This window comes from Accipiter gentilis, chromosome 16, assembly GCF_929443795.1.
Source record: "Accipiter gentilis chromosome 16, bAccGen1.1, whole genome shotgun sequence".
In the NCBI taxonomy this organism is placed as follows: domain Eukaryota; kingdom Metazoa; phylum Chordata; class Aves; order Accipitriformes; family Accipitridae; genus Astur; species Astur gentilis.
The window spans coordinates 1,043,245-1,059,979 of NC_064895.1; the positions used below are offsets into that span (position 1 = coordinate 1,043,245).

The 16,735-nt window shown below is 66.3% G+C and overlaps 1 protein-coding gene across 2 annotated transcripts; it reads right to left on the reverse strand.

The window, feature by feature from the left end:
• Positions 1–1,525: 1,525 nt before the first annotated feature.
• On the reverse strand, positions 1,526–16,713 carry SP7 (Sp7 transcription factor). 2 transcript variants are annotated; one of them, XM_049818875.1, is made up of 2 exons: positions 16,556–16,713; positions 1,526–2,733 (listed from the first exon to the last, which is right to left on the reverse strand). In XM_049818875.1, the coding sequence occupies exon 2, from the start codon at positions 2,626–2,628 to the stop codon at positions 1,633–1,635; it is 996 nt and encodes a 331-aa protein (XP_049674832.1). In that variant the 5' UTR covers positions 2,629–2,733; positions 16,556–16,713; the 3' UTR covers positions 1,526–1,632. The 2 variants fall into 2 exon arrangements, with proteins under 2 accessions (XP_049674832.1, XP_049674833.1); XM_049818876.1 differs by lacking the exon at positions 16,556–16,713 and adding an exon at positions 5,775–5,979.
• Between the last annotated feature and the right edge of the window lie 22 nt (positions 16,714–16,735).

Genomic DNA, 16,735 nt, shown 5'->3' on the forward strand with positions numbered 1-16,735 from the left:
TGGCACCCGGGGCCCCGCCACGCTGGCACAGGGACCCACTGCCATCCCCGTCCCCCCATGGGGTGATGGGTGCCAGCAGCTGCCTTCGTCCCCCCGTCGTCCGTCCGTTCCCCCCCCCCCCCCCCCCCAAATTTGTGCTGGCGCGGAAGCCCGTTTCCGCCTCACTTTGCCTTTTTCCGTGGCTTTTTGGTGGTGTTTTTTTTTTTTTTTTTTCTGAAAACCCCCAAAAAAGCCCCAAACCAGGGCTGGGAGCATCAAAGGGCTGGCAGGAGCCCAGGGAAGGGGAGGGGGGGGGGGGCAAGGAGGGGGGGGTCCCCACCAGCCTGCGGTGCTCAAAATTGGGGTGTCCTCGGTAACACGTGGCCCCGCCACATGCCCATGTGCTGCCACGTGGCCCCTGGCCACGATGCTGCTGTGGGGAAACTGAGGCACGAGGCAAGGCTTGGCTGTTCCTGCGGACGCGCGTGTTCCCGTGCATGGATGTCCTGGGGGGGACACACGCGCGTGTGGCTGGCCGGGGTGGGCATGCAAGGCCAGGGCACATGCGTGCGCGGGGCGAGGCTGGCGTGATCGCTGCTGCCACAGGGGTCCCCGAAAGCGGCTTGGGGTGATCCCCGAGCCTGGGGACACAGGGACAGAGGGGTATGGGGACATGGGGCTATGGGGACACGGGGGCAGAGGGATATGGGGCCACGGGGCCGTGGGGATGTAGGGACATGGGGACACCAGGATGTGGTATCACAGGGACACGGGACAATGGGGTCCTGGGGACACGGCTACGGGGACTTGGGACCATGGGGCCCTGGGAATGGGGAGAGACAGGAAAAAGGGACATGGGACCATGGGGACCCGAGGTCTTGGGGCTATGGGGACAAAGGGACATGGGGCAGCAGGGTCCTGGGGAGAGAGGGACGGGGGACCACAGGGGTATGGGGCTGTGAGGAGCCAGCAGCGTGGGGCTATAAGGGATGGGGGACAAGGGGACAGAGCTGGATTGTCCCCAACCCTGCTCAGTTCCCACCACCCCTAGAGAGGGGACACACACATCCCCTCCATGCCTCAGTTTCCCTTTGAGCACCGAGGGCTGCAGCAGAGGAGGAGAGTGGGAGGAAGGCAGAGCCCATCCCTGTGATGAAGCTGCCTGGCCTCAGCCCTGCTGGCGCAGGAGAACGGGGCACGGCTCTGCTTTCACGCCTTAGCAATCCCTTTATTGCTTCGGGGGGGGGGGGGCAGCCAGGAAAAAGGAGAGGGGGGTCCGTTACATTAGTGCCTAACGAACTTGGCGTGCTAACGAGGCCGGAGGCGGAGGAGAAGGGGCGAACCCTGTCCCTGAGCTCTGTGCGGGGGCGCGAGGCGGCCGGTGAGGTTTTTGAGGGCAAGAAGTTGGGGGGGGGGGGAGAAAGAGGGGGGTGTCTCACCTTGTCCGTCCCCCCCCCCCCCAGTGAGCCTTAGAGTGCTCTGAGACACCCCCCCCCCGCCCATAACTTAAGACATAAATTATAATTGCTAACAAGGAGCTGCCACCAGCCCTGGGGTGGGGGGGGTGCGGGGGCTTGGGGGGGGGGGGGGGGCAGCACCCCATAATAAATATCCCCAGCGGCGCAGAGGAGGATGAGGATGGAGGACAAAGGCTCAAATCTCCAACAAACTGCCAGCCTCGGGACTACCGGCATCTTTACCGGGAGAAGCCGGAGGCTGCCGAGGAGAAGCGGGTGGCTGCTCCCCACCGGTGCCGGGGGGGGGTTTGGGGGGTCCGGCTTCAGCGTGGGTCTTCTGATGCTTGCTGAGATGATCGCTACGGGTAAAACGCTTGCTGCAAAGGAGACACGTGAATTTTTTCTCCCGCGTGTGGGTACGGACGTGCCGTTCCAGCTCGTCGGAACGGGTGAACCGTTTGCCGCAGAAAAGCCAGTTGCAGACGAAGGGACGCTCGCCCGTGTGCCAGCGCAGGTGGGCCTTCAGGTGGGACGCTTTGCCGTACACCTTCCCGCATCCCGGAATGTGGCAGCTATGAACTGGCTTTCGTCGGGATCCTCCCGGACCCCCCAAACGCTCCAACTCTTGGCAATTAGGACAATCGCAGGCCGGACGACCCCCTAACGAACCGCCGCGTGGTCCCTTAGGGGTTTCGCCCGGGTTGGTTTTAGGGGTGGGGGGCGCGGCGGGGTTACTGGTGTAGGGGGGGGGGTTGAGAGCCCCAAAATCGGAGCCGTAAGTGGGAAGCGGGGGGCTGAGGGTGGGCTGGCCCTGCAGCGAGCCCTGCAGCCCCTCGGCGCCCGCCGGCCCCCCCAGCCAGCCCCCGTTAGGGTGCACGTCCCACCAGGAGGGTGCTGCCGGCCCCGAGCCCCCCGGCAGCCCCCCGCCGATGCCGCCCTTGTACCAGGAGCCGTAGGGATGCGGCATCTCCAGCGAGGGGTAGACGCCCGGCAGGCAGTCGCCCGGTGGGTGTCCCTTGGCCGTCACCACCACGGGGGCACCCAGCACCTCCTGGGCGCCGGTGGGTGCCGGGAAGGGGTGGCCGAAGGGGCCGTAGTCGGGGCCGTAGGGACCGGGCGATGCCTGGGGGCTGGCCGAGGGCGAGAGCAGCCCCGGGGCGCTGGGGAAGGCGGCCGTGTAGGAGTCACCCATGGCGGCGGCGGCGGCGGTGGTGGCAGCGGGGGGACGATGGGTGGGAGCACCCCGAGGTGGTGGGGTCGGCGTCAGCGGGGGCACGGGGCCATGGTGCCTGGTGGCCTGTGGGAAGAGGGAGATGGGTGTTAGGGTGCTGGGGGGAAGGAGAGAAAGGAGGCGGGGGCACCCAGTGCAATGGGGTAACTAGTGCTGGGGGGCACCCAGCACTATGGGGCACCCTCTATTGGGGTATCGAGGACCATGGGGCAGTCAGTGCGATGGGCACCCAGTGCGATGGGGTAACTGGTGCGACGGGGCACCCAGCACTATGGGGCACCCTGTATTGGGGTATTGAGGGCAATGGGCACCCAGTGCGATGGGGTAACTGGTGCGACGGGGCACCCAGCACTATGGGGCACCCTGTATTGGGGTATTGAGGACCATGGGGCACCCTGTATTGGGGTATCGAGGGCAATGGGCACCCAGTGCGATGGGGTAACTGGTGCGATGGGGCAACCAGCACTATGGGGCACCCTGTATTGGGGTATCGAGGACCATGGGGCACCCAGTGCAGTGGGGCACTCAGCCCCTTGGGGTACCCAGCATCGTGGGGCACCCAGCCCTGCTTTGACACCCCTCACCTCCCTCCTCACCCCCGCCACCAGGTGCTCCCCAATCCCTCGTGCCTCAGTTTCCCCCCACCTCCCAGAGCTGAGAACACCCCATCTCCACCCCAAGAGCAGAGGGATCCTCGCAGGGGCTTCTCCTAGGGCTAATAGCAGGGTTGTGCCAGCGGTGGTGGGGGGCCCCCCTCACCGCTGCCCCCCAGCCTCCCCCTGCTCCCAATCTCTGCTCTTTCTGCCTTTATGGCCTTTTAATCGAATTATACTGTGGCCTCCCCCCTCCCCGGGCGACTTCCTCTGCTTTTATGCCCTTCATGGCTTTCAGCTGCCGCAGGCTGAGACCGGGCGTCATGAGCTGGTTCCCCCCCCCCCCCCCCCCCATCACCCCTAGTTTTTCCCCTTTATTTTAATTTTTTTAAAATTTATCCCTCCCCTTCACCCACTTTGTGGCTTTTCCAGCTTTTTTTTTTGAGGGGGGTGTCCCCCCCTTTTGCCGTGGTTATTGCGCCTATTTTTAAGCCGGCCCCGGCCGCGGCCACAGCGCGCTCCCGGTTTTCCAAGGATAACAAGGGCCAGGCCTGTGCCCCGGGAACGCTGCCCTGCCGCGAGAGCCGAGGTAATTAAAACCAGGGCGAGCGTCTAACGGAGGCACGCTTAAAATAGTGTAAACCTCCCATAAATCAGCTCCGCTTGCGCCGGGAAATTAGGAGCAGGGCAGGCGCCCCGGGGAGCCAGGAGCTGTGGGCTGAGAACGGCGTGAGCTCGGTGCATGAGTGGCTGCTGCAGGGCTGCCGGGGGGGTCGTGTGACAGCTGGTGGCTTCGTGGCTCTGCGTGGCCTCTGCTGTGTCAGGGACACCGACCCTTCCTGCGTGTGTCCCGTTCCCCCCCCGCTGCTCTGGAGCAGCTACCCAGGGTGGGATGGGTCCAGCCCCTGCTCTGGGGGTCCCTGGTCCCCAGTTCCCAGTCTCTTGTCCTTGATCTCCAGTCCCTGGTCCCCCAAACCCCAGCCCTGTCCCCAGACCCCAGTCCTTGTTTCCTGATCCCAGTCCCTGTTCCCCAAACCCCATCCCTGGTCCCCATCCCCATCCCTGATGTGCTGCTGCTCCCAGCCCCGATCCCAGTGGGTGCCCCCCTAGCCCCTGCCTCAGTTTCCCCTGCCACCGTGCCCGTGACCCCCCCAGGCCACCCTGCCAGCGCCCGTCCTTGCTCGGCCCCAGCTTCCCCCCCTCTCCCTTGTCCCGTGATCCCAGATGTCCGGGACACCCCATCACCGGGGGCCCTGGCTCCCCCTGCTCACACGGTGGAGCCGTCCCCAGTGGGGGGACAGTTTGGGGTGATGGTGGCACTTGGCACCGTCCCCATGTCCCCGTCCCCTCCCTGGGGATGGCAGCATGTGGGTCCTGCTGGGGTGGGGGACACCAATGTGTCCCCTGTGGGCACAGGGACGGTGACGGGGCCGGGGGGGGGGGGGAATCAGGCCCTGTATGGGGATGGGGGACGCCGGGTCCCCATCTCCTGGTCCCCACGGCTCCCAGGGACCACAGTGGCCTCTGGTGCCAGCCCAGTGTCCTCCCAGGGACCTGCCCGTCCCAGGGTGGCCCTGTGCCAGGGACAGACGTGGCCCCATCACCGTGGCCTTAGGGACAGATGTGTGTCCCCGGCCCCCCCCCCCAAGGGGTGCCAGACTCCTGGGGATGGACATGTTCCCATCAGCTGGTCTGGGGGTGCTGTGGCCCTGGGGACAGATGTGTCCCCATCCCCGGGTCGGGTGGGGGGGGGGGGGGGGCAATGGCCCTGGGGACAAACCTGTCCCCAGCACCGGGTCCTGGGGCACAGTGGCCCCATCCGCTTGCTGCCAGGACCCCGGCGGTCCCTGGGCTGGATCCTGGTGGCCCGTGTGGAGGTGGCAGTGGTGACAGGGTGGGGCTGGGGGGGGACAGGGACGGGATGTGACACTCGTCTGGAAAGAGCCACAAAGTCCCAGCACTGAAAATATCCCTGAAGCCACCAACCTGGACGCCTGGGTCCTCTCCAGGCCAAGTGCCATGGGGGCAGGGGGTGTCCCCCTTCCCGGGGGGGGTGTCCCATACCCCAGGGGACCCTTCCTGACTCGAGGGGGGGCTCCTTTCCTGGGGGGGGGGGGGGGTCCTGTCCCAGGGGGATCCCCCATCCTGGGAGAGTCCCGTATCCCAGGTGGCTCCCCCACCCTTGAGGGGGTCCTTGTCCTGGAGGGTCCCTGCCCCGGTGGGGGGGGGGGGGGGGAATCACCCTCCCCAGAGGGTCCCATATCCCGGGGGTGTCCCCCGTCCTGCGGGGTCCCTGTCCCGGGGCGGGGGGGTCCCCCATCCCAGAGTGTCCCAGCCCCGGGGGGACTCCCTCCCGTCCCCCGAGGGTCCCTGTCCTGGCAGGTCCCGTACCCCGGGGGGGGGGGGGGTCTCCCCTCCCACACCTCGTGGAGCGGGTCCCATATCCCGAAGGGTCCCTGTCCAGGGTGGGGGATGTCCCTCATCCCAAAGGATCCCTGTCCCGGGGCTCCTCACCGCGCTCCGGGGCTCCGCGGGTCCGGGGATGCCGGGGATGGGGACCGGCCGCGGGGGTGCGGGTGTCCCGGGGTGCCGGTGTCCCGGGGTGCCGGTATCTCGGGGTGCCGGTGTCCCGGGGCTCGGTGCGGGAGGGAGGGAGCTCCGCGGCGGCCGCCCGCCCCGCTGTGCCGCTGCGGCGGGGCTGGGCCGGGCCGGGACCGGGGCCGGGAGCCGGGAGCCCTGCCCCGAACCGCCCCTCGTTGGGGGGGGGGGGAAACGGGGAGGGGGGGTGTCGGGGGAAGGGAGGGCAGGGGGAAGGGGAAAGGAAAAAGGGAAAGGGAAAAGGAAAGGACAGGGAAAGAGGGAGGGAAAAAGAAGGAAAAGAGTCTGAGCCAAAAGAACAAGGAATAGAAAAAGGGAAAGGAACTAGGAAAAGAAGAAGAGATAAGGAGGAGAAAGGAAAGGAAAAAAGACGAAAGGAAAGAAAAAGGAAAGAAGGAAGTAAAGAAAAAAGTTGTGAAGGGAGGAAGACAGGGAGGCTGAAGGCTGGGGGAGGGGGGCGGGGGCAGGGGGACAGGGACGGGGGGCAGGAGGTGGGGGGAGAGAAGGGGAAAGGAGAGGAGTGGGGAGGGAAGCGCAGAGGGGCTGCACTGGCAGGAGGGGAAGGGGAAAAAGGAAAAGGGAAAGGAAAAGACGGGAGAAGAGGCTGGGGAGGAAAGGGGGAAGGCAGAGGAAGGAGAGGGGGAGAAAGGGCTGGGCAGAAAGGGAAGGGGAAGGAGGGGATGAATAGGAAAAGTGCTGGGAAGGAAAAAAGGAAAAGGGGGAAGAGAGGGATGGGAAAGGACAGGGGAAAGGGAAGAAAGGGACAAAGGAGGAGGGGAGACCTGGGGGCACCCAGGGGCTTGTCAGCGTGTCACTCCAGGATCTGCGGGGGTGAGATGGGGCGAAACCACCCCAAAACGGTGCCAGTGGGGATGAAGCAGGGATGGGGATGAGGGGCTGGGATGGGGGGGACAAGGGCTGAGGACAGGGACAGGATAGGGGTGGGGACCAAGGAGGGATGGGGCCAAGACTGGACCCAGGATTGGGGATGGGATGTGGATGGAGCAGGGATGGGGACGAGATGGGACCAGTGCTGGAACTGGAGGCACCAGAAATGGGGCTGGGGGAGCAAGGATGGGGACAGGAGGGACCAAGGATGGGGATGGGGTGGGATGGAACTCAGATGGGGCTGGGGTGGCCAGGGATGGGGATGGGGGAGAGCAGGGAGGGAATGACTTGGAGGGGCAGAGCTGGGGACAAGGACAAGGGACACTTGTAGGGGAGCAGGGTTGGGGACAGGGACACGAGTGGCCCTGGAGACTGGGCTGGGGATCCCCCCATGCCTCAGTTTCCCCACTATGGAGGACTTATTCCAACCACTCTTCCCCCCCCTTTCTTTTTTCTCCCCCTTCCCCCCCGTTTTCTTCCTGTTTTCCCCTTTACTTTTTTATTTTCCCCCTTTCCTATTTTTTTCCCCCGACACGGCCGTTTGGGAGCCAGCGGGGCCCTTTCCCAGCCCTGAGTCAGGGCTTTCCGCTCCGGAGCCGCCGGCGCCGCGGCCGCCCGCCGAAGGCCGCAACCACTATCCCCCCCTTCGGTCCCCCCCCTTCGCCAGGGCTCCCACTGCCCAGAGACTGGGAGCAAACTGGGACGGCCGCTCCATCCCTCCTCTTCCTCAGCCAGCGGGGTGGGGGCACCCCATGGGCTTTTTTGGGGGGAATCACAGGGGTTTGGCTCCCACCGACGTCAACCACGAGGGTTTGGTTCACCGCGGGGCGAGGGGGGGCGAGTTGGGAGCCGCCCGAACGCCTGGGTCCCCTAGATGGGGGTGCAAATTGGGGTTTGGGCCTCCCGCTGGCTTAGGGGTAGTGGGGACCCCCCCCGTGTCCCCCGGGACCCTTCAAAGCTTGGCGGTCGCCCGCCAAGGGGAGCCGGGGGGGGGTGATGCGAGGGCTGGCGGCGGCGGGGGCTGATTACAGGGCGGCGCCGAGCCCGGCCGCCCACGGGCCCCACGGCCGCACTCGGGGCCCCCGCAATTACCCGGGTATTTATACCCCGGCCGGACGCCTGGGTTCGTTCGCGGGGGCGGGGGGAGACGGGGGGGGGGGGCTCCTTCCCCACGGCCGGTCCTCTGGTTCTGCTTCCCTCCGTCGGCTGTCCATCCATCCATCCATCCTTCCTTCCCTCCTGTCCTTCTCCCTCCTTCCCCCCCATCCCTGACTCATTTACCCACATCTATCAGTCCAGCTCAGCCCCCGTGACGTGAGTTTGGGGGGGGTCTCAGCCCCCATGACATGAGTTTGGGGGCTCTTAGCTCCCATAGCGGGAGTATGGGGGGGATTTCAGCCCCCATGACATGAGATTGGGAGGTCTCAGCCCCCATGGCAGGAGTATGGGGGGGATTTCAGCCCCCGTGTCATGAGATTGGGGGGTCTCAGCCCCCATGGCAGGAGTATGGGGGGATTTCAGCCCCCGTGTCATGAGATTGGGGGGTCTCAGCCCCCATGGCAGGAGTATGGGGGGGATTTCAGCCCCCGTGTCATGAGTTTGGGGGGTCTCAGCAGGATGGAGGTTGCAGTCCCCCGGCAGGGCTGGAGGTGTCCCCATCCCAGTGCCTGTCCCCAGGGGCCGGGGGACACCTTCCCTCCCCCCAGGCTGTAACCATGGCCCCCCCTTGCACGGAGCGCGGGGACCCAGGCGTCCTGCGGTAAGCGCCAGCAGCTGGGCTGGGGGCACCGCGGCCCTTCAAAGGGGAGCGAAAATCAGCCCACGAATCGCTTCCATGTGTGTGCGGGTGGGGGCACTGGGAGTGGGAACTGGGAGTACTGGGAATAGGGAGCACTGGGAATGGGGACTTGGGGTGTTGAGAATAGGGAGCACTGGGAATGGGGACTGGGGGTACTGGAAACGAGGACTGGGGGCACTGAGAATAGGTAGCACTGGGAATGGGGCACTGGGAGTGTGGTACCCCCCCATAGCACAGTGCCCCCAAGCCCCCCAGCCCGGTGTCCCCAACGGCACAGTGTCCCCAAGCCCCCCCCCCCCCCCCATAACAGAATGTCCCCATGCCCCATGGCAGGCCGCCAGCCGGGGGACACCGGGGGTGGCCCCACGCGCCCCCACCCCGCTTGGCGGCGGTGGCCACCGCGTCCCCTCTGTCCCTTGACCCCCCCGCCGTTCTCCGGCCCCCGGATGTTTCTCTTGCGGTCGGAGGCCCCAAAATAGCGGCGGCCCCAGCGCGTGTGGGTGCGCCGGCCACGGCGTGCCAGCGCCCGCGGGCTCCAGCCGGCCGCGGGGACGGGGGGGGACGACGGCGGGGAGTCTCCGAGGGCTCATAGCGGGGTTGAGCATCCTCCCCCGCCCCCCAGCACCCTTCTGGCTTGGCCTCCCCACCAGTGTGGGGGACCCAAGTGTTTGAGTGGCCCCCCGGCGTCCCACCGCTCCCCCAAGTTCGGCCCTGCTGTGGAAGTGGGGGGGAGATGAGGGTCTGGGGGGGGGACCCATAGGGTCTGGGGGGACCTATAGGGCATGGGGGGACCCGTAGGGCATGGGGGGGGATAGGAGGGACCTGGGGGCTTGATGAGTACACAGGGGACAAGGGGGGACATGGGGGGTCCGAGGGGAACATGGGGGACCTGGAAGGACCCAGGGGGATGGGGGGAAATTGGGGGGGACCCATGGGGTCGTAGAGGACATGGGGGAGATTGGGGGGGACCCAGGGGGACATAGGGGAGATTGGGGCGGACCCATGGGGTCATAGGAGACATGGGGAAGATTGGGGGTCCCATGGGGTCATAGAGGACATGAGGGAGACTGGGGGGGACCCAAGGGGACATGAGGAAGATTGGGGGTCCCATGGGGTCATGGGGGACCCAGGGGGACATGGGGGAGATTGGGGCAGTTCCTATGGGGTCATGGAGGACCCAGGGGGATATGGGGTACCTAAGGGCACATGGGGGACAATGGGGGGACCCCATGGGGTCATGGGAGGACCCACAAGCACCAGGAGCACCTGGGGGGACCCAGGGGATCTGCAGGGACCTGAGGGGACACTGGGGCTGTGGGGAGGACCCTTGGAGACAGAGGGAGACCCCAAAAGACAAGAGGGACCTGGAGGACCTGGGGGTCCGGGGGGGAGGGGGGGCTGGGGGGGGTCCCCAGGCCCCGGGGAAGCCGGGGCAGAGGTTGCCCCGGGGCCAAGCCGTGCCCACGCCCGTGGCGCTTCCTTCCCACCCTCTAATTATCCCCCGGCCGGGCTGGAAATAACTGCGGTGGCCACGGGGGACAGGCCTGGCCCGTGGGGACACGGGGACGGACCCCCGGGGGGGGGGCAGGGGCAGACCCCCAGGCTGGCAGGACAGACCTCGGAGTGACAGGGATGGACCCCAGGTACCACGGAGGAGCCCCCCCAATCTACAACTCCATCCGTCTGTCCCCCATCTGTCCCCCAACCCATCCCTCCCCCCCCCCCTCTCCGCCCCCCCCCCCCCCCCCCCCGCCATGTGGCTCTCATTGCGCTGCGGTGCAGAAGCCGCATCAAAGCGGTGGCAGCGGTGGCCGCGGGGGTGGCACTGGGGGCCCTGACCCCCCTCCAGCTGCCAAAGGACCCCCCCAGGTTGCCAAGAGGCTCCCCCCCCCCCCAAGCTGCCATAGTGCCGTGGGTCTCCCCCCAGGCTGCCAAGGACCCCCCCCCCATGGCAATTTGAGTCTCCCCCAAGCCCTGAGACCCCCCCCCAAGCTGCCAGGGACCCCCCCATGGTGTCCTGGGACTCCCCCCCCAAGCTGCCAGGGACACCCCCCCCGGCCCTGAGACCCCCCCATGATGCCCTGGGTCCCCCCAAACTGCCGGGGACAGTGGTGCCTTGGGTCCTCCCAGGTCCCCCCCAAGCCCTGTGACCCCCTCCAGGCTGCCAGGGACATCCCCCCCCCCAGTGCCCTTGCCACCCCCCCCCGGGCCATGCCCTGTCCCTGTCCCCGCGGTCGGGCCGGGCCTGGCTCGCTCCAGGCTGCATTTCTGCGGTTCCCAACCCAAAATTGCTGGGAGTCGCCCGGCGTCGCCCTGATTCCTCCGCGGCCGCGACCTGCGGGGGGAGCCGGGGGGGGACGCCCCAGGGGGGGCCCGGGGGGCTGGGCACCCCAGGCTGCTCCCACTGCCTCCCACCCACCCACCCCAGTGCCCCCGTGACCCACCCCAGTTTCCCCATTCCCTCCCAGACTGGTCCCAGTGTCAGCGTTACCCACCCCAGTGCCTCTGCCACCTCACCCCCCCACCCCCCCGACTGGTCTGAGCACCCCCATTCCTCATCCCAGTGTCCCCATTCCTCATCCCAGTGACCCCATTTACTTCCAGACTGGTCCCAGTGTTCCCATTCCCTACCAGACTGGTCTCAGTGCCCCCATTACCTATCCCAGTGCCCCTGTTCCCCCCAGGCTGGTCCCAATGCCCCCATTCCTCATCCCAGTGTCCCCATTCACTTCCAGACTGATCCCAGTGCCCCCATTTACTTCCAGACTGGTCCCACTGCCCACATTCCTCATCCCAGTGTCCCCATTGCCCACCAGACTAGTCTCAGTGCCCCCATTACCTACCCCAGTGGCCCTGTTCCCCCCAGGCTGGTCCCAGCGCCCACATTCCTCATCCCAGTGTCCCTGTTCCCTACCAGACTGGTCCCAGTGCCCCCATTCCCCGTCCCAGTTTGCCCCCATACTGGTCTGCCTCCTCAGAGGCAGTCCCCCATCCTGTGTCCCCAGCGCTAACACAGATGGTGTGAGGTGCGGCCAGGGATGGGGATGGGGATGAGATGGGGACAGGGATGGGGATGGGGACAGGGGTGGGAATGGAGATGGAGAGAGGGAGGAAGGATGGGGACAGGGACAAGAATGGGGATGGGGACTGGGTTAGGGACAGGGTTGTGAATGGGACAGGGACAGGGTTGGGGACAAGACAGGGACAGGGATGAGAACAGTGACAGAGCTAACACAGGGACAGGACAGGGTTGGGGAAAGAGAGAGGTCTGGGGACAGGGACAGGACAGAGATGGGGACAAGACAGGGACACTGACAAGGTTCAGGACAGGACAGAGCCAGGGATGGGAATGGGGAGAGGAACTGGGACAGGACGGTGACATGGACACAGTGGGGGACAGGACAGGGGTAGTGTTGGGGACAAGGATGGGGACAGGAGCAAGCACAGGAAAAAAGACAGGGTGTTAACAAGGTTGGGGACAGGGATAGTGTTGGGAAATGACAGGGATGGGGATGGGGATAAGGACAGGGTTGGGGACAAGACTGAACAGGACAGAGCTGGTGACAGGAGAGGGTTGGGGTCAGAACAGGGTTGGGGACAGGACAAGGGAGGGTTGGGGACAAGGCAGGGCTGGAGACAGGGCAGGGTTGGGGACAGGAGATGACGCTGCTGGGGACAGGACACTGTTGGGGATAAGGACAGACTTGGGGACAGGGTTGGGACAAGGCAGGGCTGGAGACAGGGCAGGGTTGGGGACAGGACAGGATGCTGTTGGGGACAGGACAGGGTTGGGGACAGGACAGGACCGGAGAGGTTTGGGGACAGGGCATCGTTGGGGACAAGGACAGGGTTGGGGACAGGACAGGACCGGAGAGGTTTGGGGACAGGACATTGTTGGGGACAGGACAGGACCGGAGAGGTTTGGGGACAGGACATTGTTGGGGACAGGACAGGGTTGGGGACAGGACAGGACCGGAGAGGTTTGGGGACAGGGCATCGTTGGGGACAAGGACAGGGTTGGGGACAGGACAGGACCGGAGAGGTTTGGGGACAGGACATTGTTGGGGATAAGGACAGACTTGGGGACAGGACAGGACCGGAGAGGTTTGGGGACAGGACATTGTTGGGGACAGGACATTGTTGGGGACAGGACAGGACCGGAGAGGTTTGGGGACAGGACATTGTTGGGGACAAGGACAGGGCTGGGGACAGGACAGGACCGGAGAGGTTTGGGGACAGGACATTGTTGGGGACAAGGACAGGGCTGGGGACAGGACAGGACCGGAGAGGTTTGGGGAGAGGACATTGTTGGGGACAGGACATTGTTGGGGACAGGACAGGACCGGAGAGGTTTGGGGACAGGACATTGTTGGGGACAAGGACAGGGCTGGGGACAGGACAGGACCGGAGAGGTTTGGGGACAGGGCATCGTTGGGGACAAGGACAGGGTTGGGGACAGGACAGGACCGGAGAGGTTTGGGGACAGGACATTGTTGGGGACAGGACATTGTTGGGGACAGGACAGGACCGGAGAGGTTTGGGGACAGGACATTGTTGGGGACAGGACAGGACCGGAGAGGTTTGGGGACAGGACATTGTTGGGGACAAGGACAGGGCTGGGGACAGCCGGGCCAGGCGCCCCCGCCAGGCGGCAGCAGAGACCCGCGCCCGGGGGCGGCACCGACAGGCTGCGGCCACTGGAGGGCGTCGGGACTGGGAGGGGCTGGGAGGGACTGGGAAGGATTGGGAGGGACTGGGGGGGGGGGGGACTGGGGAAAACTGGGAAGGATTGGGAGGGACTGGGGGGGGGACTGGGGAAAACTGGGAAGGATTGGGAGGGACTGGGAAGGATTGGGAGGGACTGGGGGAAACTGGGAAGTATTGGGAGGGACTGGGTGGGGACTGGAAAGGATTGGGGGGGGACTGGGAAGGATTGGGAGGGACTGGAGGGGACTGCGGGGGATTGAGGGGGGACTGGGAGGGGATTGGGAGGGACTGGGTGGGGACTGGGAGGGACTGAGAAGGGACTGGAGGGGTCTGGGAGGGATTGGGGGACTGGGGTGCTAAGGGGTGGGGGGCTAATGGGAGGCAGCGGGGTTAATGGTGTGCTACTGGGGAGGGGGGCTACTGGAGAGGGGGTCCGGTGGGGGTAGTGGGAGTGGGGGGCAATGGGGCGTTACTGTGGTGGGGTGTCATTGGGGGGGTCCAGTTGGGGTGGGGTTTATTGGATGGGGTGTCCCAATGGGGGGGACAACAATGGGGTACTAATAGGGTGGGGGTCCTAATGGAGGGGGGGGCTACTGGAGAGGGTCCCAGTGGGGTAATTGGGTGGGGCTTAATAGGTGGGGGGGCTACTGGTGGGGGGTTAATGGGATGAAGATCCTGATAGGAGTAATGGTGTGCTGGGGGGGGGATAAGGGGTGCTAATAAAGAGGGGCCCTAATGGGGAGGGGAGGTGTCTAGTGGGGTGGGGGCTCTGCGGTGGCTCTCTCCAGCCCCCCCTGTGCCCCCCAGCCCGCTCCCCCAGGCCCACAGGGAGCCTTGTCCCCCCCACAGTGGGGCAGGACGGGGGCTTGCCAGGTGGGGGGGGGCAGGAGGAGGAGGAGGAGGCAGCCTTCGCCCCGGAGAGGCGTAGGCAGATCTGTTCTTTGCCCCATGCCGTGGTGACATGATGAGTTGGCCAGGACTCAGCCCCGGTGACAAGATGGGGACAGTCCCCACGTCCCCCACCCACCTTGTGCCCTCCCCACCGCCGGGCCCAGCTCTTTTGGGGCACGGGGCTGCGAAGCACAACCCCGGCATCATCGCCGACCCTGGGGGATGCCACGATGGGGACAAACTAACCAAGAAACCATGAGTTTGTCCTCTTCCCTGGTGGCATGGCACCGTTGGCAATCCCAGAGGGGAAACTGAGGCATGGGGCTGGGTGGACGCATGCTCTGTGTCCCCGTGTGACACCGCTGCGGGTCAGGAGGGGAAACTGAGGCACGGCGGGGGACCGGTCCCATCCGCGCCTGCTGACGCTGCAGCCGGCGGGACGCAGGCCCGGATCAAAGGAATCGCTGCGTTCGCTCGGCACAGGGGGGGCACAGGGATGGGAACCCCCCGCCTTGGCCCCCTGACGGCTGCGGCGGAGGCGACTTCAAGGCCGCAGCGGGGTCTGGGGTGAAGCGGCGGCCGCCTCCCCACCAGCACAGAGTTTTGGGGGGGAACACACAAAGCCACCGCTTCACTCAATGGCAAGGGGACAGTGGGCAGGATGGTTGCCCCCTCCCTACTGCCAAAGTTTTGGGGGACAGGCTGCGTGCGGTGCTGGAGGCAGGATGAGGGGCTGTCCCCAAAACCCACCAGCTGCAGCAGCCAGGGCAGGGGGGTTTGGTTTTATTTCTCCTCCCCAGGGCGGGGGGTCTCTGCTCTTCATCCAGCGTTGTTTTAATGACACCGGGGGTTCGCAGGCGGCCAGTGGGGCCAGTGCCGCGTCAAGAAGGCGAAATAAAACGGTTCCGCTGGAAGCGGGGTGAGGTCGCGGTGAGCGACGGCAATTTTCCAGCTGCGGGAATGAAGGGAATTAGGCCAAAAAAAGTGGAAAAATAAAAAGGTCACGGGGAAGACGGCATCCGGGCGGCCAGCGGGGCGCTGGGCGAGGGGCTCGCTGGCCTCGGTAGTGCCTCCAAAATCAACAGTGGGGTGTGTGGGAGGGTGCTGGGGTGGGGGGGGCTCCCCACGCTGTGACACCCCCAGCCTGTTACTGGGGGACATCAAAGGGCAGCGGCCGGTGGGGACGGGCAGCGGATGGGAAAGCAGCGTCAGGGGGGACACACATACGAGACAAGGCACCGTGCGGGGCGGGTGGCTTTGATGCTGGAAAGCAAAAGAAAGAAAAAAAATAAAGAAACTAAGAAATTAAACGTCACCTCTCATGTGTCATCCCCCCCCTCCCCGCCTCGTTTGTCACCGGCTGTGCCCATTTCCCGTCCCCGGGGACCCTCACACCTCGTTTGCCTTCAAAAACCTCGTTTTTTGTAAACCAGGGGCTTTTTGCTGTGAACTCCCCCCCAAAAAAACCCGCCCAGAGCAGGGTTGACCGCAGGCGCGGAGGGGCGAGGCCCAGGCGTCACACGGTGACAGTTCCTGTCATGACAGGGCTGAGTGCTGTGACAGGACGTGGGGCATGTCGTGACAGGGACTCCAGGGCCCGCTGTGATGACAGGGGCCCTGGGGATGTTTACACAGCGACGAGGCCCCTGCCGCAGGCCTGTGAAGACAAGTCGCACAGCCGGATGGCGGCTGTCGCGACAGGGCTGAGGTGGCTCGTAACAGGAAAAGGTGACGGGGGGGGGGGAAGAGGGCGAAAAGCGGCACTGTCGCGACATGGCCCGGGTTACAGAGCCGGCGGGGACGCCGGCGGGGACGCCGCCGGGGCTGTGGGGCGACCGCTCCCGGCAAAGCGACGGCGGCCGCCGGGGCGGAGCCAGCGCCAAAATGGCGCCTTTTCCGCCACATTCCCGGCGCCGCCAAGCCGTCCCTCCAAGGGCGCAGCCCGGCCGCTCGCCCCGCCTCCTCGCGGCACCTATTGGCCAGTTTGAGACGGACCGCCGTTCTCATTGGCGCGGCGCCCCGCCGCGGCCGACGCCTCCGAGCGAAGGATTGGTCAGCCCTCCCGTCAGTGTGCGAGCCCGCCTTCCCCCGCGGCTCGAACCGCGCGGCCGGTTGGCGCTACCCGCTGCCAATCCCTCCTCCGCCCCCGCCTCCCCCCACCCATTGGCGGCGGCCCGCGCCCATCACGCCGCGGCCCACGCCGCCGCGGCCGCTCCCATACGGGGTCTCCCTGCGAGCCCGCGCGGGCGCCGATTGGCCCCCGCCACCGCCGGCCCCCCTCCTCCCGCTCCCCCATTGGCCACCGCCCGCGGCGCTCCCCCTCCCCCACGGGGCGGGGCAGCGGGGGCGGTGCCCCTCCCGCCCCCTCCCCCCCTTCCACCGTCCCGCCCTCGCTTCCCGTTGGCCTCCCTACCCGTCACTCTCCCTCCCGCGGCGGCATCCCATTGGCGGACACGGCGGCGGGGGCGGACCGCGGGGCCGGGGCCGCGGCGCTCGGCTCCCTCCCTCGGCAGCCCCTTGGCGGTCACCGGCGGGGTTAGGCCGCCTCGTCAGCGAGCCGGGCGCGCCCGCCCCCCCCCCTTCCTCCTCCTCC

What these genes read in the sequence shown, in the direction of transcription:
- SP7 (XM_049818875.1), bottom strand. Translation starts at nt 2,628, where the DNA reads ATGGGTGACTCCTACACGGCCGCCTTCCCCAGCGCCCCGGGGCTGCTC.